At 39.1% G+C, this 26,005-nt stretch overlaps 1 protein-coding gene across 1 annotated transcript in view; it reads right to left on the reverse strand.

Moving 5' to 3' along the window:
- Positions 1-270: 270 nt before the first annotated feature.
- LOC130453969 (carcinoembryonic antigen-related cell adhesion molecule 5-like) overlaps positions 271-26,005 on the reverse strand; it is a 77,380-nt gene continuing 51,645 nt past the window's right edge. Inside the window, exons 6-9 of the mRNA XM_056796422.1 lie at positions 19,070-19,345; positions 18,445-18,696; positions 997-1,272; positions 271-616 (exon numbers count right to left, since the gene is read on the reverse strand). Of these exons, the coding sequence (XP_056652400.1) occupies positions 288-616; positions 997-1,272; positions 18,445-18,696; positions 19,070-19,345 (1,133 nt within the window). The 3' untranslated portion in view covers positions 271-287. The remainder of the gene's footprint in view (positions 617-996; positions 1,273-18,444; positions 18,697-19,069; positions 19,346-26,005) is intronic.

The raw sequence follows: 26,005 nt of genomic DNA on the forward strand, positions 1-26,005 counted from the left end.
ACAGAAGAGAATAATACAATAACAATAACAAGGATGATGAAGACAACTCACATGCTTTTTATACCTACCATATAAAAAGGACCTTTACTCATAGAATGCTATTATATACAGAGAAAATGTAATTCATTTTTCCAGATAAAGAAACTGAGGCCTCAAAAGGAGGAGTCATTTACTACACAGAGAGTAGACAGAAAAGAAAGGATTCTATCCAAGTTTTATGATTCTGAGCTCAGGGCTCTTTCTACCACAATGCACTGTGCCATGGGACCAGGGGGGGGGGGAGAGTGTCACTTTTGTCTATTTCTGTCATGCCAGGGAAAGAGAGAGCCCCACACAAAGTTGGGGGCCCAATCCAGATACTCACCATAGATTATAATATTCTTGGTTGCAGTACGCGTCAAACCAGTGAATGAGTTAGATGCAGTACAGGTATAAGTGCCAGCATGATTCAGGGATGCAATAACAGAAAATGTGGCTGAGTTGCTGACAGGTTGTCCATTGTGTAACCAAGTGAATTGTGCTGCTGGGTTAGAATCAGCAACACAGCTCAAGGTAATATTTGCCCCAGTAGGGTACTCATTGGCTGAATGTACAATTGTGGCGTTATCTGGTCCATCTGGAAGAAAGAAAAGGATTCCATATTGAGATTATGGCAGAAATAAGGGGGCATCTCCTAGTCTATAACCCATCACCAAGAACCACTGTGTCTCCCTGATCCTCCTTTGAGCTGGGAAATTCACAACTCATCTTCTACTTTTCCAGTGTGGATCTGAACTTGGAAGATCTTAGGGCTTTCTCCAGTTCAGCACCCTGGCTGGCCACCCTCAACCAGAACATATGGCAAGGCCAGTTTGGGCTCCCTAAAGATGAAGGGGGTTGGGAACCTCAGAGCCTACCTCTTTAGCTCTCAGAGAAGGGACTGAATTAGCCTGGGCCTCTGGGAACACACCACCAGGCTATAAGAAGGCACCATATAGGAAGAAGCAATATACTCACAGGTAACATTCAGTGTGAATGGATTACTCCTTTTCCTAAACAATGGGTTCTCGATTTCACACACATAGGGCCCTTTGTTTTCCGTTCTTCTGAGACTGAGGATAGTGAGTGTCCTCTTATCCGGCGACAGCTGTATCCTGTTACCACCTAGGTCAAGTCCATTTATGAACCACCGGTAAGCGTGAATTTGACCCGTAGCATTGCATGTCATTGAGAAGTCCTTGGTCTCCACTGCAGTATTGTTGGAGGTGATGATGGTAGGTTTGGACAGTGGTGCTGTGCAGGGAATAGACAGAAAATGACTGTATTCGTACTTTTTCTTATCTTATAACCTTATAAGTGGTTTGGAAGTGGCCTGTCTAAGACCTTGGCAAGGCTGGGGCCAGAGACTAAAAACCTGTGATTTCAAAGGCAAAGACACCCCTTTCTATGGTGCAGATCTCATCTCCTCCAGTCCTTAAGAAAAGTTCTTCTTCAGTTCTGTGACTGACAAAGACATTCACATGGAGTCCAAGCCCCTGGTGCTCAGTCTTGATGGGCTGAGGCAAGCTGGTCTGGGGATGATAGACCACTTCATCCAGCACCTGGGCTTGGATTTGAGGCCTTTCTAACTTGGCAGAACCACCAAGAGTTTATGATTCCTTGGCCTGGACTTCCAGAAGCCAGGGTCCCTTACCTTGACAGCTTGATAAGGATATTGGGAGCCGGTGGTGTGGATAGACTAAAGTCAGGCCATGGGGAGATTGTGCTCAGAAAGGGAAACATTACTTTAACTCTGTCGAGGAAAGAAAAGGAAAGGCAGAGAGTGGGAATAGATCAGTTCTTATCAGGATACAAAAGGATGAGCCTCTGGCTGGGAGTCAGGTGAGACCTGTTTCAAGTCTGGATATATTGAACCCACAATAGCATCTCTAGAGCATAGGACATGATTTGCCCCCAGGATGTCCATACCCTTTACAGAAGATTCTAGAATTCCCTGCTTTGGGATCTTTACTTTCCTTTGGTGTTTCCTGCCCTACACGATGAGAATGAGAATGTTGAAGGTGATCTTCAAGCTCACATGAGGTTTTATGCTGGGAATCTAAGCTAATGGGGACTAAATTTCCCTGAGCCTTTATGGTCCAAGGAGAGACCTTTCCTGATCTCTAGTTGGAAGTTAAAATACCTCACTGAGAGAGGTATGTGTTGTAATAATTAAAGGAGTTTGGCATAAACTGTAGATAAAAGAGTTGTTGCCTTAAACTGTGACCTCAAAGATATGTTTTCAAATCAAAAATATAGTGGTCACCCGGGAAAAATTCCCACATATTAAATATAACCAAGTCAGCTGGTTTTTATGGAGATTTTAATTAATACAAATAAGGAATTAATGAAAGAGAGAGAATAAGAGGAAACAATGAGAAAAGAGATAGGCCAGCTTAGGCCAGCCTAGGCTTTTAAGCCTTAAGAGAGAGATCAGTCAGTCTTTTATCACTCATGTAAAAAATAGACTCAGATACAGGACTACAATCCCCACGAGCCTTTGCTCCACTTCCCCAGAATGCCTTGTAATCTCACCTGGGCCGAGATCGAGAAGGGATTTAAGCTGATTCAAAAGCTTTTGAGGGGGGCTTGGGGCTTTTGGACTTCCGTTTTGGAGCAGAAGCGTCTCTTGCGTGATGTGAGGTTATTTTGTCTAGTCCTCTGGCCTAGGCACATGTTTCTTACTTGTATATTCTTTAATCTTTAATCCTTTAATAAACCTTTAAAAAATATAATACTTCTTGCAGAGAGAAACTAATTTCTACCTGCCTCAGTCTCCCCATCTCCCCTAAATTTTAATCTTTACACTCACCACAAGATTTGTCCCAAGCAAGACTCTAGTGTTCAGAGAGATACCAGTTCACCTTTGGCCAGCTCAATCTCCATCTAAGTTCAGCCACCAAGCCCTTCCCATTCATCTTTGGCCATATGAAACCTCTTCAGAGAGAGGTCCTCAGAGAGAGTTTTTCTCTCAGCTTCTGATTTCCTTTTAAAGAGAATTTTCTCCTATGTCACCTCCCCTAAGTTCTCACATCTACCAATCACAGTAGACATTTTCCAAAGGACAAACCATTCTTATTTCACACCTGAGTAGACTAAAACCTCATACCTCTTTTGTTAAGGCTTGTCCCTTACAAGTTGGCAAGTTGCCTGACCTTCATAGGTACTTAGCACCTTCCTAAAAATGGACTTAGCTTAAGGCTTTTGTTTCACTATAAGTATGAGTTAAGTACTTATTTATTGTTCAGTAAAGAGTTTACAACTTTATCTTCCTCTAAAATATGCTTAAGTATGGGTGGAGTAGAGTTCTCACATTCCTGACTAAGTCCCTTCATTGTTAAAATGGGGAATGGTCTTAACCAAGTGTTATGAAGTAGGGTCTGAGAATTTTTAAGATTCACAGTGTGCCAGAGCAATCCCTGGGGCACATCCAGGATCATCAACAGGCTTCCTTCCTGGGTCATCCATGGCCAGCTGTCTTAAAATTAATTTCCAATTTTACAGGTATAAGTGAGAAATATTTCAGCTTCCTTGACCTTTCTCCTTGTTATTTTGGTAGAGCTTGCACTCCATCCCTGGGTCTCCACTGGGAAGTTTAAGGTGAGGAAGAATGAGCCTCCCATTTGTATCCAGTAAAGCCAAGTGAGACTGACCAGGACAGTGACAAATCTGAGGTCAGCTAGCCACCTTTTGTAGTGGGGGGAGAATATGAAGAAACAGTGAGCATGCTCCTGAGCATGAAGGTCATGGTAGGACTTTTTGGAAGGTGTTTTGGCAGCATCAATGGATCTAGTGACTGACATGACATAGTGACTAGTGTTGGACTAAGAGTGAGAAAGACCTGAGTTCAAATTCTGTCTCAAAATGTTACTGGTTGTGCGACTTACTAGCAAGTCCCTATCTGTGTCTCAGTCTCCTGATTTGTTAAATGGGTAAAATAATCTCTCCCTCTTAGTGTTGTTGGATGAAATGAGACCATATATAAAAGCTGTGTATAAATCCCAAGAAGAGCCCAAACAAAGGTTCAGAGGAAGGAAAGTCAGAGTGTGGGACTGGGTACCAAATGTAGACTCAGGCTGTCTGAGCACACAATGCATGGCCAGAAGTATCTGTAATGCCTGCTGCCATTTTGTGAAGGGCTAAGGTTTAATGCCAGAACAAGAACACTCAAGGATAGTCTGTAGGCAATAGAGAGTCATAGAGAAGAGACATGAGCACACACATATTTTATTGAAGGGCCAATTAAGGGCACTAGAGATGCTTAGCCCAAAGAAGAAAAGACTTGAGGCGGAGGGGAGACATGTCTCCAAAGACTGGTCAAGTTATAATGGGTTTGATGCCCCTGCCAGGGGATGCTCAGTGGTTACATTGATCAGGGAGGGACTATTTCCTAATGTGTCAGTATCTTTTCTCCTTACAGCAACATTCTGGTACCCTTTTATCTCTTGTCTATCACAAAACAACTCTTTTTTAAAACCCTTACCTCCTGCATTAGAATCAATACTCTGTATTGTTTCCAAGGCAGAAGGGCCAGGCAATGGGGGTTAAGTAACTAGCTCATGGTCACACAGCTAAGAAGTGTCTGAGGCAAGATTTGAACCCAAGATTTCCTGATCCACAGCCAGGCTCTCAATTCGCTGAGTTACCCAGCTGCCCCTGCAGATCAGCTCTTCAGAGGAGGTAATGGCTTCTTTTTCAGAAGGGGCAGCGATTATGATTGGAATCCTGGTGACTAATTGAGAACTCTACTATATTTTGTTAGAAAGATAGGCGAGTAGGATTGTGTGGCCTCTGACTCTTATTTCTCCTAGTCTGCCTCCAGAAATGTGGGAGAAAAATGAAGATGATTCCTCAATTTCTTGACCTTCTCTAGGCCCCTGGTCTCCTTCCCTTCCCCAAGCTTGCCTTTCACACAATATTTACTGATATGGATCTCATTGTTCTTTTCAGGGTTATTCATTGTACCTCCTTTTTTCCCAACTTCTTTCTCAAGCAAAAAGTCTTTACTTTTCTGTTTTTAGAAGATGTGGTAGACCTAGATTGATGTAGCCCCAAAATTCAGGAAATAAGATTTAAGAAGACAGAGCCGAAAAGAATGAAGAGGCAGCAAAGGGATTAGGGATAGGGTAGTCTAGAGATAAAGAGAGATGGAGGAGAGTTTTCAGCAAGCTGTATCTCAAGGAAACTGGTCTATGGGTTTTCCTTGACTACACAGGCCAAACAGCAAACAGTTTTAATGGACTTGACTCCCTTCTCATTTCTCTTCCAAAAATGATTTGGGATGCTTTGCAAAACTGATCTGAAGAGGATTCCTGGACTGACTCTGCAACAGTTATGAGACGCATAAACAGGCTCACATCCAACCCAATCCTTTCTTGGGTGAGGAAGGGCTCCAACATTTGCCCCTCTATAATCAGATGGAAATCAGGCTGGCTCAATCATCCCTGGCCTCAGATATTCCTCTCTTGCTATTGGTCTCCTTCTGTCCACTAGGTGGAACTACCAGTACAGGAAGGACTCATAAGTACAAAAAGTTTCAGAGTAGCAGTTGACACATAATGTGATCTAGGGCATCTTAAACTCTCTAGGGCTGTCTCTGGATACAACTGACTTCAGTTCCCTGGAAAGATCAGGAAATGTCCAATTAAACAGGAAATCTTGAAAATCAAAAAGAGAGTTTAATAAAATCAAAAGAAAATAAAAAACAGAATTAAATAATACTAGGATCTGGTTTTTAAAATATAAATACAATTAAATAGATGAAGCATTGGTTAATTTGATTAAAGATAGAAGAAAACATTATAACCAATAGCAAAAATGAAAAGGATGAATGAGTTAGCAATGAAGTTGAAATTAAGGAAATTTTGAGCACTTATTTTGAGCAATCATGTGCCAGCAAAATTGAAATGTAAGTAAAATAGATGAATACTTACAAAAAAGATTAATTGCTCAGATTAACAGAATTATAAATAGAATATTTAAACAACTCAATCTTAGAAAAAGACATTGAAGAAACCACAAATGAGTTCTCTATGTAAAAGTCCCCAGGATCAGATTGATATACCAGTGAATTACCACACTGAAGGAACAATGAATCTCAATGCTATTTAAACAATCTTAAAAATCTAGGCAATGAGGGCTATGGGGTGATCAGTAGATAGCAGGGCCTAGATTCAGGAGGACCAGGGTTCACATCTGGCCTCAGATACTTTGGATGTGTGACCACGGGCATGTCATTATCCCCCTTTTTCTAGCCTTTACTTCTCAACTTACTTTGAACCAATACTCAGAATTGATTCCAAGATGGAAGGGAAGAATTTTCAAAAATAGGTAAAGAAAGAATCCCACCAAATTCCTTTTGTGATCCAAATATATTTTTGATACCAAAGCCAGTGAAAGCAAAAACAGAAAAAGAATTGGAATACTTAAATAATCCTGTATTAGAAATAGAAATTGAACAAGGCATCACAAATGTCCCTAAGAAAAAATCCACAGGGCCTGATGGTTCTATAAGTGTGTTATATCAAACATACAACGAACAACTAATCCCAATATTATACAAAATATTTGATGTAATAAACAAACAGGGAGTTGTACCAAATTCCATTTATGACACAATTATGGTACTGATTCCAAAGCCAGGCACATCAAAAACAGAGAAAGAAAACTATAGACTAATCTCCTTCATGGACATAGATGCAAAGGTCTTAAATAGAATACTAGCAAAAAGACTCCAGCAACTGATCCTGAGGGTTATTCATTATGATCAGTTGGGATTCATACCAGATTAATATTAGGAAAATCATCCACATAATTGACCATATCAACAAGCAAACCAACAAAAATCACATGATTATCACAACAGATGCAGAAAAAGCCTTTGACTAAATACAACACTCATTCCAACTGAAAGCACTAGAAAGTATAGGAATAGAAGGGCCTTTCCTAAAAATAATCAACAGTATATATCTAAAACCATTAGCCAACATCATCTGCAATGGAGATAAACTAGATGTATTCCCAATAAGAGCACAAGTGAAATAAGGATGCCCATTATCACCTCTACTATTTAACATTGTACTAGAAACACTAGCAGTAGCAATTAGAGAAGAAAAAGACATTGAAGGCATTAAAATAGGCAATGAGGAGATCAAGCTATCTCTCTTTGCAGATGATATGATGGTCTACTTAAAGTATCATAGAGAATCAATTAAAAGGCTAGTGGGAATAATCAACCATTTTACCCAAGTTACATGATACAAAATAAACCCACATATGTTATCAGCATTTCTATATATTTCCAATACATCTCAACAGCAAGAATAAGAAAGAGAAATTCCATTTAAAATCACCCTACACAATATAAAATATGTAGGAATCTATCTGCCAAAGCAAACACAAGAACTATATGAACACAACTACAAAACAATTTCCACAAAATTAAAACTAGATCTAAATAATTGGAAGAACATTAACTGCTCATGAGTAGGATGAGTTAACATAATAAAAATGACAATCCTACCCAAACTTATTTAGTGCCATACCCATGGAACTACCAAGAAAGTTGCTTATTGAAGTAGAAAAAACATCACAAAGTTCGTTTGGAAGAACCAAAGATCAAGGATATCCAGGGAAATAATGAAAAAAAAATGTGGAGGAAGATGTCCTAGAAGTAGCAGATCTCAAACAATACTATAAATCAGGGGTCATCAAAGCAAAATGGTACTGGCTAAGAGACAGAAAGGAGAATCAGTGGAATAGACTTGGGGTAAGGGACCTCAGCAAGACTGTCTATGATAAACCCAAAGATCCCAGCTTTGAGGACCAAAATCCATTTTTAGACAAAAATGGCTGGGAAAATTGGAAGACAATATGGGAGTGATTGGGTGTGGATCAACATCTCAAACCATAAACCAAGAAAATTCAGAATGGGTGAATGACATGAATGTTAAAAGAAGGAAAATATAAGTAAATTAGGTGAACACAAAATAGTATGTATATATCAGATCTTTGGGAAAGCAAAGATTTTAAGACAAAGCAAGAGTTAGAAAGAATCACAAATGGAAAGTAAATAATTTTTATTATATTATACTAAAAAGGTTTTGTGCCAACAAAACCAATGTAACCAAAATTAGAATGGAAGCAACAAATTGGGGGAATAAATCTTCATAACAAAATCCTCTGACAAAGATCTAATTACACAAATTTATAAAGAGCTAAATAAGTTGTACAAAAAAACCATGCCATTCTCCAATTGATCAATGGGCAAGGGACATGAATAGGCAATTTTCATATAAAAAATAAAAACTATTAATAAACACAGGAAAAAAAGTGTTCTAAATCTCTTATAATCAGAGAGATGCAAATCAAAACAACTCTGAGGTATCACCTCACACCTAGCAGATTGGCTAACATGCCAGCAAAGGAAAGTAATGAATGTTGCAGGGGATGTGGCAAAATTGGAACATTAATGCCCTGCTGGTGGTGTTGTGAATTGATCCAACTGTTCTGGAGGTCAATTTGGAAATATGCAGAAAGGACACTAAAAAACAGTCAGCCCTTTGATCCAGCCATAACACTGCTGGGTTTATACCCCAAAGAGATAATATGGAAAAAAAAAATTTGTACAAGAATATTCATAGCTGCACTCTTTGTGGTGGCAAAAAATTTGAAAATGAGGGGATGCCCTTCAATTGGGGAATGGCTGAAAAAATTGTGGTATATGTTGATGATGGAATACTATTGTGATCAAAGGAATAATACACTGGAGGAATTCAATGGGAACTAGAATGACCTCCAGGAATTGATGCAGAGTGAAAGGAGCAGAAGCAGGAGAACATTTTACACAGAGACTGATACACTGTGATACAATCAAATGTAATAGACTTCTCCATTAGTTCCAAATGCAGTGATCCTGATCAACTCGGAGGGATCTATGAGGAAGAAAACTATCCATATTCGAAGGAAAAACTGTGGGAGCAGAAACACAGAAGAAAAAGAATTGTTTCATTACATTGATGGAAGGGGATATGATTGGGCATGTAGACTCTAAATGATCACCCTAGTGCAAACATCAACAATATGGGAATAGGTTCTGATTAAGAACACATATAAAACACAGTGAAATTGCATTTCAGCTACAGGAAGGGGTGGAGGAAGTAGAAAGAGGGAAAGGATATGATTCTTGTAACCAAGAAATAATGTTCTAAATTGACTATATAAAATTTAAAATATAACTCCATAAAATATTTCAGTAGCTATAAGACTTAAATCCTAAATATTTACATTCGCCACACTCAAGTTATGTTTTACTCCAGAACTGGCTACAAATCATGTTTGTAAATATTATGTAGAAAAATATAAAAACATGTTTGAATGGAAATAATTTCCATATGGTGCTATTTCTTTAAGTTAAATGAAGCAACTTTTTTTAAAAGATAAAAAAAAAATAGACAAGAGGAGAGTTAATCCTATCTTTCACAAGAGACTGATGACTTAGCTATCCTGATCAATACATTGATCTAAGACATTTTCAAAGGATTTATGATGAAGAAATATACTCTCTACCTCCAGAGAAAGATCTGATGGTGTCTAAATGTTGTATAAACAATACTTCTTTCAATTTCTTTTTTCTTGGCTTTTGTGTTGTTGTTACAAAGTGGATAATATGTACATATGTTTTACATAATTTCATATGTACAAAGGACATCACATTTTTTGTCTTCACAATGGGTCAGGACCAGGTAGGAGGGTGGGAATGCAAAATTTTAAAAAACTGTTATAAGTAAAAATATAAAGAATTTGGAGTTTGGAAGGAAGTTTGAGATTTCCATTCCATTGAGGTCCTGGGATAAATTGGCAAATAGAATCATCTACCTACAATCTTGCAAAAGGTTTAAGATACAGGGTCCTAATTTTTTGTAGTTGCCTTTATTGAATAGTTGGAGGCATTTCCCAGAAGAACAAAAAAGGCAGAAAGTAATAAAAGCCCTTCTTAATGAGGTAATTCCTAAGATTGGATATCCCAGATCACATAATCAAAATGATAATGGTCCTGGCATCACATCACAGATTATTCTCATGATTGCTAATGCTTTGTGCTTAACCAACAACCTTCATTACACCTGGCATCCTCAGTACACAATCAACCCTGTTTGCTTCAGTTTTCTCATCAGTAAAATAAGCTGAAGAAGGGAATAACAAAACACTTCATAACTTTTGGTAAGAAACACCAAATAGGGTCATGAAGACACAGACATGTCCGAAATAACTGAACAACAATTTTTCCTTTTCTGAAAGGGAAATTTTGTGATTCTGAACAATACTGGCTGTCTCAGTCATTTTCTTCCTTTGGTTCCTCTAGTTTGGGACATACTCCTGGAAGGGGGGCAGGGACTGAGTCATTTTCCTGTATCTCAAGTCCATAGCCTAGGGACTTTTTGCTGAGAAAGTGGGTGAAAAATATTGTGGGATAGAGGTGAATGGCCAGTTGTGGCCCAGGTCAGTTAGATAAATGAATGAATGAATGAATGAATGCATGCATGCATGCATGCATGCATGTACCAGTGGACTGATAAGAATAGGATTAGTAATGTGGGAGATGGGGAAGGAGGGAGGAGGGCTTGGCATTCATCCAGTACTACATATCAGCCTTATCATTCAAATGAAGATAATGCTTGTGCTTTGGAACTGTATTTTAATTTAAAATCCAAGATTTTGATTTTTGTTCTAGAAAAGATCTTCAATAAGAAGCTTGCTAACTCCTAAATCCAGGGAATGAACTGTTGCAGAAAGATGCAAAAACATACATTACATCAAGAAGATCAAGAATGAATTTTGGATATGGTTGATTGAACTAAAATTTAATTGAACATTTATTGTAAATGTACACATTTATGACAAAAGGGACTGCCCCTAATTTGGCTTTCTGTCATTGTGCCTAGCAAAACATTGGTTTTGCTTTCTTTCTTTCTATTCCCTCCCTTACTACTCTAATTTCCTCTCAGAAAATTGAATATTGTATATATCTATAGTTAGAAGTGCATTTAGGACTACAAGATGATTATGTTAAATGATCAATGGGGAGACTAGTCACCCAGTGATCATCTGGGGGGATTGTGAATCTTAAAAATTCTCAGACCCTACTTCAGAACACTTGGTTAAGACCATTCCCCATTTTAAACAATGAAGGGACTTAGATCAGGAAGTGGGAACTCTACTTCACCCATACTTAAGCATGCCTTAGGGGAAGATAAAGTTGTAAACTCCTTGCTGAACAATGAAAAGTACTTAACCCATACTTATAGTAAGGCAAAAACCCTTAAGCTGTGCCTATTTTTAGATCTAATTCAAAAAGGTGCTAAATACCTATAAAGGTCAGACAACTTGTAAACTTGCAAGGAGCAAAGAGGTGAGAACTTACTCAGGTGTGAATTACTCAAAGTTTAGTCTACTAAACCACTACACTGTGGTATAATCGAATGTAATGGACTTCTCCATTAGGGGCGGTGTAATGTCCCTGAACAACTTTCAGGGATCCAGGAGATAAAAAAACACCATTCATAAGCAAAGGATAAACTATGGGAGTGGAAACACCGAGAAAAAGCAACTGCCTGAATACAGAGGTTGAGGGGACATGACAGAGGATAGACCTTAAATGAACACTCTAATGCAAATACTATCAACAAAGCAATGGGTTCAAATCAAGAAAACATCTAATGCCCAGTGGACTTACGCGTCGGCTATGGGGGGTGGGGGGGGGGAAAGAAAATGATCTATGTCTTTAACGAATAATGCTTGGAAATGATCAAATAAAATATATTAAAAAAAATAAAAAAAAAGAAAAGAAACTGCTCAAATCAAAGCACTAGTTGACCACACTTTCCCCCACATCAAATACTGAACCACAGTTAATGCCAGGGCCAGGAGAATTTCCAAAGTCTCAGGGGAAGACTGAGAGCACCACAGAATACCCCTGAGGGCTGTGGCTGGCCTTGGCAGTGAGACTCAAAGCTAAATAACACAGTCCTTGCAGCAGGGGAAGCAAAGGGGCAGCCAAAAGGGTAGCCAAAGCAGAGTTGAGGATGATGAACTTAGTGCAAAACCCATGTTGCAGTTGAAAATACAAGAAGCAACAGCTGAGGAAGATAGCCTTAGGAAAAAATGCTTTGAAGCAGGAACTACACATAAAAAAAAAAAAACAACAGAGATCTACCTGCCCTCATTCAATCCTCAGAAAGGGAACGAAAGATACTCACAAGGCAAAGCCCTTGAGACAGAAGCTAAGAAACCAATGACCACCAACATGCAAGAATACCAATCCTAAAGGGGCAAAAGGAGTTAACAAAAAAAAACATCTTGACCCTGGAAAATTTTTATGGAGAAAAAGAGCAAATGTAGAATATCTGTCTTGTAAAGTGGGTAGAGGAAGTGCACATCATCCTCTTCCTCATTTCTTGCTCTGGGGCCCAGGGGTCTCACATTAAAAAAAATCCCTTAAATTCTGTTTTAGAATATATATTAAATATTGTTTCTAAAGCAGAATAGCATAAGGGCTTGGGATTTGGGGGTAAGTGGAATGCCCAGGGTAACAGAGATACAAAGTGACTAAGGACAGATTTGAAGCTAGGTCCTTCTGACTCCAGGCCTGTCCCCTCTATTCACTGAGCCCTTTCATCTTGTTGTGAGAAAAAGAGAAACCATTAAAAGGAGAAAGCTGTGGGAGAGACCTGAGAACTAGAGAATTACCACCATTCTCGGAAGGAAATGCTTCCTCAGTGTTCCAATTCCTGCATGATCCAGCAACTTTAGCACTAGATGACTGGCATGGAGAGGTGCCTTATTAGTCTATTTCAGACTTCTCCTAATTCATAAACTCTTCATGTGTTTCTGATTTCTCTTTATTGAGATTCCTTAGTAGCAGGAAAACTCACCAAAGGAAGACACCCACATCTCACATACAGTGCCAAAAACAAGGTGGTGAAGTATGGGTGAGAATATGACTCCTGGGAAACAAGTCCTCTTCTGCAAGTCTGACTTGGCCAGATTGGGCTGGATGGCTCTTGCCACTCTGTGGCTCAGAATAGGGCAAGGCTTTCTCTCTAGGACTGGGAGGGAAGAATCCCAGGTGCCTTTCATAAGTTAGGTAAAGGAGGAACCTGGCCCTTGGAAGTCCATGCCTCCAAATTTGGAAAAGATACAGAAATGGAGACTGGAGAAGTCTTTCAGAACAAAGGAGCCACTAGGAGAACACACTGGTGGCTAACTCTGTTGGTTCTTAAATTTATTTGCAGGGATTGTATACTAATGATTTGTACTTTGTAAGGACATGGTAGTTGTCCCTGAATAAGTATCAGATATGATTTGACTAAGGTCTCAATCAGAGCAATTGAGTTACTTGAGAAAGAAGGGATACTTAGTGAAGAGTTGTCTTTGGAGCTTCTTAAAATATAAGATTACTTCCCAGGCACCAGGGTTTCTTTCCCCCTCATCAAGCCTCATCACTGACATGCAACTACCTCAAAGTTAGTCCTTCAGCCATATACACTATTATTCTCCTACTCAGCTAGCCTATGCAGTGTTGGATCTTTCTCAGGAGTCTTTTTCCTACACTAGGTTATGTAATATTTTAATTTGAGAAATTGTTTGGAGCTGTAGTAGTAGTAGTAGTAGTAGTAGTAGTAGTAGTAGTAGTAGTAGTAGTAGTAGTAGTAGTAGTAGTTGTTGTTGTTGTTGTTGTTGTTGTTGTAGTTGTACTAGGAGTAGTAGTATTGGTAAAGAGAGGGGAAAATGGAAGAAAGGTCAAGAGATATTAGTGTTAAAAGGAATTTCCCTCCAGATTATGTGTTTTTGTTTGATATCATCAATCACTGACCTGTAGATCATTTATCATTGAGATTGACTGGTATTGAGAAACCCTCAGAGAAAGGAAGTTGAAACCAAGGAGAAGGGAAACTGATCCGACAGAAACTGCCCCCTTGTTAATCCAAGGAATTGCTCCTGCTCTTCTCTCTCTCTCTCTCTCTCTCTCTCTCTCTCTCTCTCTCTCTCTCTCTCTCTCTCTCTCTCTCTCACTCTTTCCAGTTTGACATGTACTATCATTTTGTTCAGTCTCTTTACATTTAACTCTTCCTAAACTATTCTTAAGTAAGTTATTATAGTTTATTTAGATTGGCTAAAATACACCAAGATGTTGACCAGAACCAGTAATCAAGACTGATCAAAGCTACAACCGCACTGCAGAAAACTTTGGATTGGTGAGAAATGGTTAAGTATTGGGGGAGGGAAGCAAGCTGAACTTTTGCTTTTTTCCCCAAATAGAGCCAGGTTTGGGGATTAAGCTCTAATTAATGATTAAATTACAGCTAGGAAATATTGTGGATGGAGTCTGGAGTCAAAAAACTCATCTTTCTGAGTTCAAATCTGGTCTCAGACACTCAATAGATGTGTGACCCTGGGAAAGTCACTTCACCATCTTTGCCTCAGTTTTCTCATCTGTAAAATGAGCTAGACAAGGAGTGCAAACCCCTCCAGCATCTCTGCTAAGAAATGGAGTAAGGAAGAGTTGTACATGACTCTATAATTACTTGTTAACAATTTCTCCTCACACATAAGGGTTTTGCTTTCCATCATCATTTGCCTCTATGATTCTAGTTCAGCCCTCTGTGGCCACACAGAACACTTCTAAATCCTCTTCCACGTAAGAGTCCAGAATATTGCTATCAGGCCTCTCCCCAAAGCTTTCTATTCCTTTTTCTAATATGTAGTTCCTCAATTGATCTTCAGAGACTCCCAAACCCTCAGCAATCTGGCTGAACACTCCCCAGTTCACTGTTGCCCCTTGTAAAATGTGTCATCTAGAACCAAATACAATAGTAAAAGTGCCATCTGATAGTACAGAAGGGCAGCTATCTCCTTATTCTTGGAAATGGACATGCTTCTCTTAAGACGGCATTAGTGGTTGGGGTAGTTGTGTAGCTCAGTGGATTGAGAGCCAGGCCTAGAGATCAGAGGTTCTGGGATCAAATCCGACCTCAAATAATTCCTAGCTATATGACCCTGGGCCACTCACTTAACTTCCATTGCATAGTATTGATCCTACGTCTGATAGGTAAGGGTTAAAATAAAGTTTGCATTATGTTTTTTCAACTACTCTATTACCTTTCCTACAGATAATAACTTTGTGGTTCTCTCAATCATCCCCAAGATCTCTTTATGAAATCTAACTTGGCATTAATGATCTGTATCCAATTTCCCCTTTTTTTAAATCAACCATGCCCCATTTAACTTTTTTCTATGACATGTATACTAGTAACTGCCCCATCGAGGTCGATTTTTTTTTTGTGATTTTGACATTTTGTATTCCAGGATAGGACCTGATATCAATTCCCAATAATATTCATATTATCACATTCCACCTACTGTACCAGCTTCCTGAACTACTTCTACATCCTATCTGTTTTTACCATCCCTATCATGCCAATTTTTTCTTTCACTATATTTTCCTTCCAGGTCCAAAATTATGCTTTCTGCTTGTCTACAGAATTACTAGAACATTAATGGTCACCACTTACTAAGGTCTTTAAAGATATTATTTCATTTGAGCCAAGTCACTCATAGGAACATTGAACGGAATGAGTTCAAGAACAGAAACTTCAGAAGATTTGTCTGAACTGATGCAGAATGAAGTGAGTAGAACAAGAAGGTAATTTATACAATAACGATAGTGTTGTGAAGTCAAAGAACTTTGAAAAACTTGGGACCTCTGATCAATGCAGTGGCTGACAAGGACTGCAGAAGACCCATGATAATAAGTTACTCACTTCCTACAAAAAGCTACAGACTTGCTATGAAATCAGCTGCCTCAATTCAGAAATAGGATGGACTCAGGCTGTAAGTTGCAACAGATATTTATTGAGATTGAGAATTACTTTACCTTGATATGTCCACATGAGTATTTTAATCTTGAAAGAATTACTAATATATTAATATTGCAACCTATGTGCTCAGGTATCATATTCACAGATATATTAGTTCTTGATCATTGTATTTAATAGGTACTCTATTAATTTTGACTACTCTTCAAATCTACATCCCAAAGGTCAGAAGAATTCCTGGGTAGGCTGCCACATTGTCCTAGTTCCCACCTTGCCAGACCAGATTCCATACAAGGTCATATGCTGAGTTAATCTACTCCTCTTTGATCTTGTAGTTGTCAGGTGAGCTGATATTAAGTCTTATGCCATGTCACATGAACATTAGCTACCTCCCATTCCCCATTGCTTGATCCTCCAGTAAAAGATTGAGGAAATATGTAGTTCACTCTCTCTCTCTCTCTCTCTCCCATCATCAGAGGAGCACACAGGCTGGATCCCAAGCTCTTTAATTCCTGGCTCTGAGTCTTTCTTCCTTTATTATATTCCCTCTTTCTCTATATCCCCTTTACCCATTTTTCCTCAGTTTCTAACTCTCCTTTTCAGGTGTCCAACTAAGAATATATTAATTTGTGGCTATAGGCAGACACAACCCATACATGTCCCAAACATATTCTTTTTCATTAGTGGTAGAAGGTAGAAGGGGAACAGAAAATAGATTGTGATTAATTGGAAAAAGTAAATTAAGAAAAAGTTCCTTTCAAACACAGGTGTCAAATACATAGACTGCAACATTGCCAGGTGCTGCCTGAACCAGGTCAAAAGGTAATTGGGAAATAGTTGTAGCAGTCCACCCCTAGCTATGGGCAAGGGGAACAGTCGGTATGTACAGATTGCCTTAGAAGAGAGCATGCTCAGTCTTGAGCATGCTAAGTATTGCACATGGCTGGGAAAGCCTCTGACCCTTGACCCCAGCTTCCCCCAGGTTAAGCGGGAACACAGGTTTCTTTGTGCTCACCTGGTTAAGAGAAACCACACCTATACCTTGTCATTAACCAATGATCATCATCCCTGTGTACTGTGTATATTTGCATATCAAAGATTATATATAGCCCAGCAAGCTCCGCCTCTCTCTCTCTCTTTCAGGCTAGCTGATGGCTGTCCTGGCAGGACTTGGCCTCTGGCCAAGCTCCATCTTTAAATCTTCTCTATGTCTCTTTCATCTCTCTGACCTGTGTGGGATTAAATGTGGATCTCTGGACTGGTAAAAGCCTTTGGAAGGGTCCTTTGATCAGAGCTTAGCTGTGGCTCATGGAAAATTAATAAAGACTCATTCCTGCCACTTCATATCTCTAATTTGACTCCGTCATCCCCCTTGTGGTATCTAAAACTTCTATCCTATCTCTATCTTCCTACCTTAAAGCTTCTCTCCCCTCTGAGGAAGCTTTAATAGTTAACCAAAAAAAAAAGATACACAGATAATTATATGCTAAATTAAAATGTGTGCTTTAAGCATCCTTATGTACAGATTTAGCCCAATAAAAAGTCATCCCTCCTGTAAAGTATATGCTGTTGGTATCTGACTTTCCAGAGGTCACTTCCACACATCAAAATTCTATTTCTCCCCCTGCTCTCCATTCAGAATATACCCAGAGTCAGGGACAGGAAGCTGGGATACCCCTAAGAATTATAACAATAAAGCTGCATGAAATAAAAGGAAACTAAGGCCAGAGATGACCTCTCTATGGTCCTGCTGCCATTAGTGTGATTATGGGAATGGAGGGTCTGTCATCTGTACATAGGAAAGTCAGACCAGTGAATTAATTGGGCAGCAGGAATTCTACAGTGGAAACAGTTACTGGAGGCTAAAGTCAATAGATCAGAATCAGGTTAAATAACTGACATGCTTCCATGTGGCATTTTACGCTACAAAAAGGAAAAATATAGAAGCAATGGTGAATCCCTATGTGTGAAAGCAGACAAAGTTTACATTCTCCTTTCCATCTCCAGAATTTCCCTGCCAAAGAGGACCAAGACCAGCCCCATTGCATGACCAGAGCTTATACTCCAACCAAGACTAGAAATATTCTGTGGTTTCACAGCACCAAGGGAAAGGGACTGAAGGAAAGAGTATGGGGCAGTCATTGAAACTGCAGTCCTAGAAGGTGGGACACAAAGAAGGTTGTATGTCACTGGGACAGAAGAGAATAATACAATATCAATAACAAAGATGATGACGACAACTAACGTTTTTATTTTGTGTCTACCATGTAAAAAGGACTTTCTCCACCTAAAATCCTATTATACACAGAACAAATATTATTCATTTTTCCAGATGAAGTAACTGAGGCTATGAAAGGAGGAATCATTTACTGCACAGATAGTAGACAGAAAAGAAAGGATTCAATCTACGTTTCATGATTCTGAGCTCAGGGCTCTTTCTACCACAATGCACTGTGTCATGGGACCAGGCAGAATATCTTATGTCTATTTCTCTCATACCAGGGAAAGAGAAAGCCCAACACAAAGTTGGTGGCCCAATCCAGATACTCACCATAGATTATAATATTCTTGGTTGCGGTGCGCGTCATGCCAGTGAATGAGTTAGATGCAATACAGGTATAGGTTCCAGCATGATTCAGGGATGAAATAACAGAAAATATGGCTGAGTTGCTGACAGATTGTCCATTCTGTAACCAAGTGAATTGTGCTGGTGGGTTAGAATCAGCTACACAGCTCAAGGTAATATTTACCCCAGTAGGGTACACACCAGCTGAACGGACAATCGTGGCGATATCTGGGCCATCTGGAGGAAAGAGAAGGATTCCATATTGAGATTAAGGTAGAAAGAAGGGCATCTCCTAGTCTGTAACCCATCACCAGGGACCACTGTGTCTCCCTGATCGTCCCTTGAGCTGGGAAATTCACAGTTGGTACTCTAAGAGATTGGATCTGAACTTGGAAGATCTTAGGGCTTTCTCCAGTTCAGCACCCTGGCTGGCCACCCTCAACCAAAAAAGCATGACAAGACCAATCTGGGCTCCCTAAAGATGAAGGGGGTTGGGAACCTCAGAGCCTACCTCTTTAGCTCTCAGAGAAGGGACTGAATTAGCCTGGCCTCTGGGAACACACCACCAGACTATAAGCAGGCACCATATAGGAAGAAGCAATATACTCACAGGTAACATTCAGTGGGAATGGATCACTCCTATTCCGAAACAATGGGTTCTCGATTTCACACACATAGGGCCCTTTGTTATCGAATCTTGTGAGACTGCTGAGAGTGAGTGTCCTCCTATCTGGCGACAGCTGTATCCTGCGACCATCTGGGGCAACTCCGTTTATGAACCACTGGTAAGCGTGAATTTGACCTGTAGCATTGCAAGTCATTGAGAAGTCCTTGGTCTCCACTGCAGTATTGTTGGAGGTAACAATGGTAGGTTTGGACAGTGGCGCTGTGCAGAGAATAGACAGAAAATGACTGTGTTGGTTCTTTTTCTTACCTTATAACCAAATAAGTGGTTTGGAAGTGGCCTGTCTAAGACCTTGGCAGGCTGGAGCCCAGACACCAAGAACCTGTGATTTCAATAGCAAAGCTCCCCCCTTTCTCTGGTGCAGATCTCATCTCCTCCAGGCCTTAGGAAAAGTTCATCTTCAGTTCCTGTGACTGACAAAGACATTCACATGGAGTCCAAGCCCCGGGTGCTCAGTCTTTCTGGGCTGAGGCAAGCAGGACTGGGGATGACAGACCCCTTCATCCAGCACCTGGGCTTGGATTTGAGGCCTTTATAGCTTGGCAGAACCACCAAGAGTTTATGATTCCTTGGACTGGACTTCAGGAAGCCAGGGTTACTTAACTTGATAGTTTGATAAGGATATTGGGATAGGCTTGTGTGGATAGACTAGGGACAGGCCACAGGGAGACTGTGCTCAGAAAGGGAAATATTACTTTAACTCTGAAGAGGAATGAAAAGGAAAGGCAGAGAGTGGAAATAGATCAGTTAGTAGCAGGGTACAAAAGGAAGAGCCTCTGGCTGGGAGTCAGGTGAGACCTGGTTCAAGTCTGGAGATTTCAAACCCACAATAACATCTCTGGTGCCTAGGACATAATTTGCCACCAGGAAGCAATTCATACCCTTTACAGAAGATTCTGGAATTCCCTGCTTTGGGTTCTTCCATTTCCTTAGGTGTTTCTTGCCCTACAAGATGAGAATGAGAATGTTGAAGGTGATCTTCAAGCTCAGATATGGTTTTATTCTGGGAATCTAAGCTAATTGTGACTAATTTTCCCTGAGCCTTCATGGCCCAAGGGGAGCTCTTTCCTCATCTCTATTTGGAAGTGAGGCCTTGCCACTGAGAGAGGTGTGTGTGCCAGAGCAATCCCTCGGGCACATCCGGGAGCATCGACAGGCTTCCTTCCTTGGTCATCCAGTTCCAGCTGTCTTAAAATTAATTTCCAAATTGATAGGAATAAGTTCCAAATATTTCAGCTTTTTTGATCTTGCACTCTGACACTGGGTCTCGGTTGGGAAGTTTAAGTTAAGGAACCATTAGCCTCCCATTTGTATCCAGGAAAGCCAAGTGAGACTGGCCAGGACAGTGACAAATCTGAGGTCTGCTAGCCACTTTTTGTAATGGGGAAAGAATATGAAAGAAGTGTGAACATGATCCTGGGCATGAAGGCCATGGTAGGACATTTTGGAATGTGTTTTGGCAACATCAATGAATGCAATGCCATATCAACAGGCAAACCAACAAAAATCACATAATTATCACAACAGTGGAGAAAAAAACCTTTGACTAAATATAACACTCATTCCTACTAAAAACACTAGAATGTATAGGAATAGAAGGGCCTTTCCTAAAAATAATATACCGTATATATCTAAAACCATTAGTAAGCAGCATCTGCAAGAGGGATAAATTAGAAGCCTTCCCAATAAGATCAGGAGTGAAACAAAGATGCTCATTATCACCTCTATTATTTAACATTGTACTAGAAACAATAACAGTAGCAATTAGAGAAGAAAAAGAAATTTAAGGAATTAACATAGACAATGAGGAGACCAAGCTATCCCTCTTTGCAGGTGATATGATGGTCTACTTAAATTATCCTAGAGAATCAACTAAAAGGCTAGTGGAATTAATCAATAACTTTACCAATGTTGCAGAATACAAAATAAAGCCATATTTCTATATATTTCCAACATGTAGCAGTCCAACCCTAGCTATGGGCAAGGGAAACAGTATGTACAGAGTGGCTTAGAAGAGAGCATTCTCAGTCTTGCACATGGCTAGGAAAGCCTCTGACCCTTGACCCCAGCTTCCCCCAGCTTAGGCGGGAAAACAGGTTTCTTTGTGATCACCTGGCTAAGATAAATCACACCTATACCTTGTCATTAACCAATGATAATCATCCCTATGTATTATGTATATTTGCATATAAAAGACATTAAAAGCAAGGGCCACAGCAATCCCTGCCCTCTTGCTCTCTTGGATATCAGCTCTCACTGATGCCTGTCCTTGCTGGAACTTGGCCTCTGGCCAAGCTCCATCTTTAATTCCTTTCCTTCTCTATCTCTCTCACCTGGGACCTGGCCTTCAGCCAGGCACTTTCTTTTCTCTATCATGTCTCCGACCTGTATTGTACTGAATCTGGATCTTTGGATGGAATAAGCCTTCTGAGTAGTCCACTGATTGGAGTATTGCTGTGGCTCCAATATAATCAATAAGGCCTGGTTTCTGACTCATTTCTGCCACCTCATATCTCTAACTTGTCTCTGCCACGCCCCTCGCGGTATCCAAAATTCTATCCTTCCTCTATCTTTCCACCTTGTGGCTTCTTGAGGGTTTGGGAAGTCTCACAACACATCTCAACGACAAGAATTAGAAATAGAAATTTCATTTAAAAATCACCCTACACAATATAAAATATGTAGGAATCTATCTGCCCAAACAAACACAAGAACTATATGAACACAACTACAAAACAATTTCCACAGAATTAAAACTAGATCTAAATAATTGGAAAAATATTAACTGCTCTTGGGTAGGATGAGTTAGCATAATAAAAATAACAATCCTACCCAATCTTATTTACTTATTTAGTGCTATACCCATGGAACTACCAGGAAAGTTATTTATCAAAGTAGAAAAAAAAATCACAAAGTTCATTTGGAAGAACCAAAAATCAAGGCAATCCAGGGAAATAATGAAAAAAATGTGGAGGACGGTGTCCTAGCAGTACCAGATCTCAAACATTAATATGAATCAGTGGTCATCAAAGCAATATGGTACTGGCTAAGACAAAGAAAGGAGGATCAATGGAATAGACTTAGGGTAAGGGACCTAAGCAAGACTATCAATGATAAACCCAAGGACCCCAAGTTTGAGGACAAAAATCTATTTGATAGAAACTTCTGGGAAAATTGGAAGATAAAATGGGAGAGATTGGGTTTGGATCAACATCTCAAACCCTAAACCAAGAAAATTCTGAATGGGTGAATAACCTCAATATAAAGAAGGAAAATATAAGTAAATTAGGTGAACACAAAATACTATATATATATATCAGATATTTGGGGAAGGAAAGATTTTAAGACGAAGCAAGAGTTAGAAAAAATCACAAAATGTACCATAAATAATTTTGATTATATTCAGTTAAATAGGTTTTGTGCCAACAAAACCAATGTAACTGAAATTATAATGAAAGCAACAAATTGGGGAAGAAATCTTCATGACAAAAAATTCAGACTAAGATCTAATTACTCAAATTTATAAGGAGCTAAATCAATTGTACAAAAAATCAAGCCATTCTCCAATTGATAAATGGGCAACGGACATGAATAGGCAACTTTCATACGAAGAAATAAAAACTATTAATAAGCACATTTCTATTGAAAACACTAGAAAGTATAGGATAGAAGGGCCTTTCCTAAAAATAATATACAGTATATATCTAAAACCATTAGTAAGCAGCATCTGCAAGAGGGATAAATTAGAAGCCTTCCCAATAAGATCAGGAGTGAAACAAAGATGCTCATTATCACCTCTATTATTTAACATTGTACTAGAAACAATAACAGTAGCAATTAGAGAAGAAAAAGAAATTTAAGGAATTAACATAGACAATGAGGAGACCAAGCTATCCCTCTTTGCAGGTGATATGATGGTCTACTTAAATTATCCTAGAGAATCAACTAAAAGGCTAGTGGAATTAATCAATAACTTTACCAATGTTGCAGAATACAAAATAAAGCCATATTTCTATATATTTCCAACATGTAGCAGTCCAACCCTAGCTATGGGCAAGGGAAACAGTATGTACAGAGTGGCTTAGAAGAGAGCATTCTCAGTCTTGCACATGGCTAGGAAAGCCTCTGACCCTTGACCCCAGCTTCCCCCAGCTTAGGCGGGAAAACAGGTTTCTTTGTGATCACCTGGCTAAGATAAATCACACCTATACCTTGTCATTAACCAATGATAATCATCCCTATGTATTATGTATATTTGCATATAAAAGACATTAAAAGCAAGGGCCACAGCAATCCCTGCCCTCTTGCTCTCTTGGATATCAGCTCTCACTGATGCCTGTCCTTGCTGGAACTTGGCCTCTGGCCAAGCTCCATCTTTAATTCCTTTCCTTCTCTATCTCTCTCACCTGGGACCTGGCCTTCAGCCAGGCACTTTCTTTTCTCTATCATGTCTCCGACCTGTATTGTACTGAATCTGGATCTTTGGACGGAATAAGCCTTCTGAGTAGTCCACTGATTGGAGTATTGCTGTGGCTCCAATATAATCAATAAGGCCTGGTTTCTGACTCATTTCTGCCACCTCATATCTCTAACTTGTCTCTGCCACGCCCCTCGCGGTATCCAAAATTCTATCCTTCCTCTATCTTTCCACCTTGTGGCTTCTTGAGGGTTTGGGAAGTCTCACAACACATCTCAACGACAAGAATTAGAAATAGAAATTTCATTTAAAAATCACCCTACACAATATAAAATATGTAGGAATCTATCTGCCCAAACAAACACAAGAACTATATGAACACAACTACAAAACAATTTCCACAGAATTAAAACTAGATCTAAATAATTGGAAAAATATTAACTGCTCTTGGGTAGGATGAGTTAGCATAATAAAAATAACAATCCTACCCAATCTTATTTACTTATTTAGTGCTATACCCATGGAACTACCAGGAAAGTTATTTATCAAAGTAGAAAAAAAAATCACAAAGTTCATTTGGAAGAACCAAAAATCAAGGCAATCCAGGGAAATAATGAAAAAAATGTGGAGGACGGTGTCCTAGCAGTACCAGATCTCAAACATTAATATGAATCAGTGGTCATCAAAGCAATATGGTACTGGCTAAGACAAAGAAAGGAGGATCAATGGAATAGACTTAGGGTAAGGGACCTAAGCAAGACTATCAATGATAAACCCAAGGACCCCAAGTTTGAGGACAAAAATCTATTTGATAGAAACTTCTGGGAAAATTGGAAGATAAAATGGGAGAGATTGGGTTTGGATCAACATCTCAAACCCTAAACCAAGAAAATTCTGAATGGGTGAATAACCTCAATATAAAGAAGGAAAATATAAGTAAATTAGGTGAACACAAAATACTATATATATATATATCAGATATTTGGGGAAGGAAAGATTTTAAGACGAAGCAAGAGTTAGAAAAAATCACAAAATGTACCATAAATAATTTTGATTATATTCAGTTAAATAGGTTTTGTGCCAACAAAACCAATGTAACTGAAATTATAATGAAAGCAACAAATTGGGGAAGAAATCTTCATGACAAAAAATTCAGACTAAGATCTAATTACTCAAATTTATAAGGAGCTAAATCAATTGTACAAAAAATCAAGCCATTCTCCAATTGATAAATGGGCAACGGACATGAATAGGCAACTTTCATACGAAGAAATAAAAACTATTAATAAGCACATTTCTATTGAAAACACTAGAAAGTATAGGATAGAAGGGCCTTTCCTAAAAATAAAAAACAGTATAGATCTAAAGCCATCAGCAAAATCATCTGCAATGGGGATAAACTAGAAGCATTCCCAATAAGATCAGGAGTCAAACAAGGATGCCCATTATCACTTTTATTATTTAATATTGTACTAGAAACACTAGCAGTAGCAATTAGAGTAGAAAAAGAAATTGAAGGTATTAAATTTGGCAATGAGGAGACCAAGCTGTCACTCTTTGCAAATGGTATGACGGTCTATTTAAAGTATCCTAGAGAATCAACTAAAAAGCTAGTGGAAATAATCAACAACTTTAGCAAAGTTTCAGGATACAAAATAAACCTGCATAAGTCATCAGCATTCCTATATATCTCCAACCCAGTTCAGCAACAAGAATTAGGAAGAGAAATTCCATTTAAAATCACCCTAGACAATATAAAATACTTAGGAATCTATCTGCCAAGACAAACACAAGAACTATATGAACACAACTGCAAAACACTCTCCACACCATTAAAACTAGATCTAAACAATTGGAAAAACATTGATTGCTCATGGGTGGGATGAGCTAACAATAAAAATGACCATCCTATCCAAACTTATCTATCTATTTAGTGCCATACACATTAAAATTCCAAAAAACTTTTTTACTGAATTAGAGAAAACCATAACAAAGTTCATTTGGAAGAACAAAGAATCAAGGATATCCAGGGAAATAATGGAAAAAAAAATACAAAGGAAGGTGGCCTTTTAGTCCCAGATCTCAAACTATATTACAAAGCAGTGGTCATCAAAACAATTTGGTACTGGCTAAGAGACAGAAAGGAGTATCAGTGGAATAGACTTGGGCTAAATGACCTCAGCAAGACAGTCTATGACAAACCCAAAGACCCCAGCTTTTGGGACAAAAATCCACTATTTGATAAAGACTGCTGGGGAAATTGCAAGACAGTGTGGGTGAGATTAGGTTTGGATCAACAAATCAAACCCTACACCAAGATAGACTCAGGATGGGTGAATGACTTGAATATAAAGAAGGAAACTATAAGTAAATTAGGTGAACACAGAATAGCATACATGTCAGACCTTTGGAAAGGGAAAGATTTTAAAACCAAGCAAGATTTA

This window comes from Monodelphis domestica, chromosome 4 (genome assembly GCF_027887165.1).
Source record: "Monodelphis domestica isolate mMonDom1 chromosome 4, mMonDom1.pri, whole genome shotgun sequence".
Taxonomy (NCBI): Eukaryota; Metazoa; Chordata; class Mammalia; order Didelphimorphia; family Didelphidae; genus Monodelphis; species Monodelphis domestica.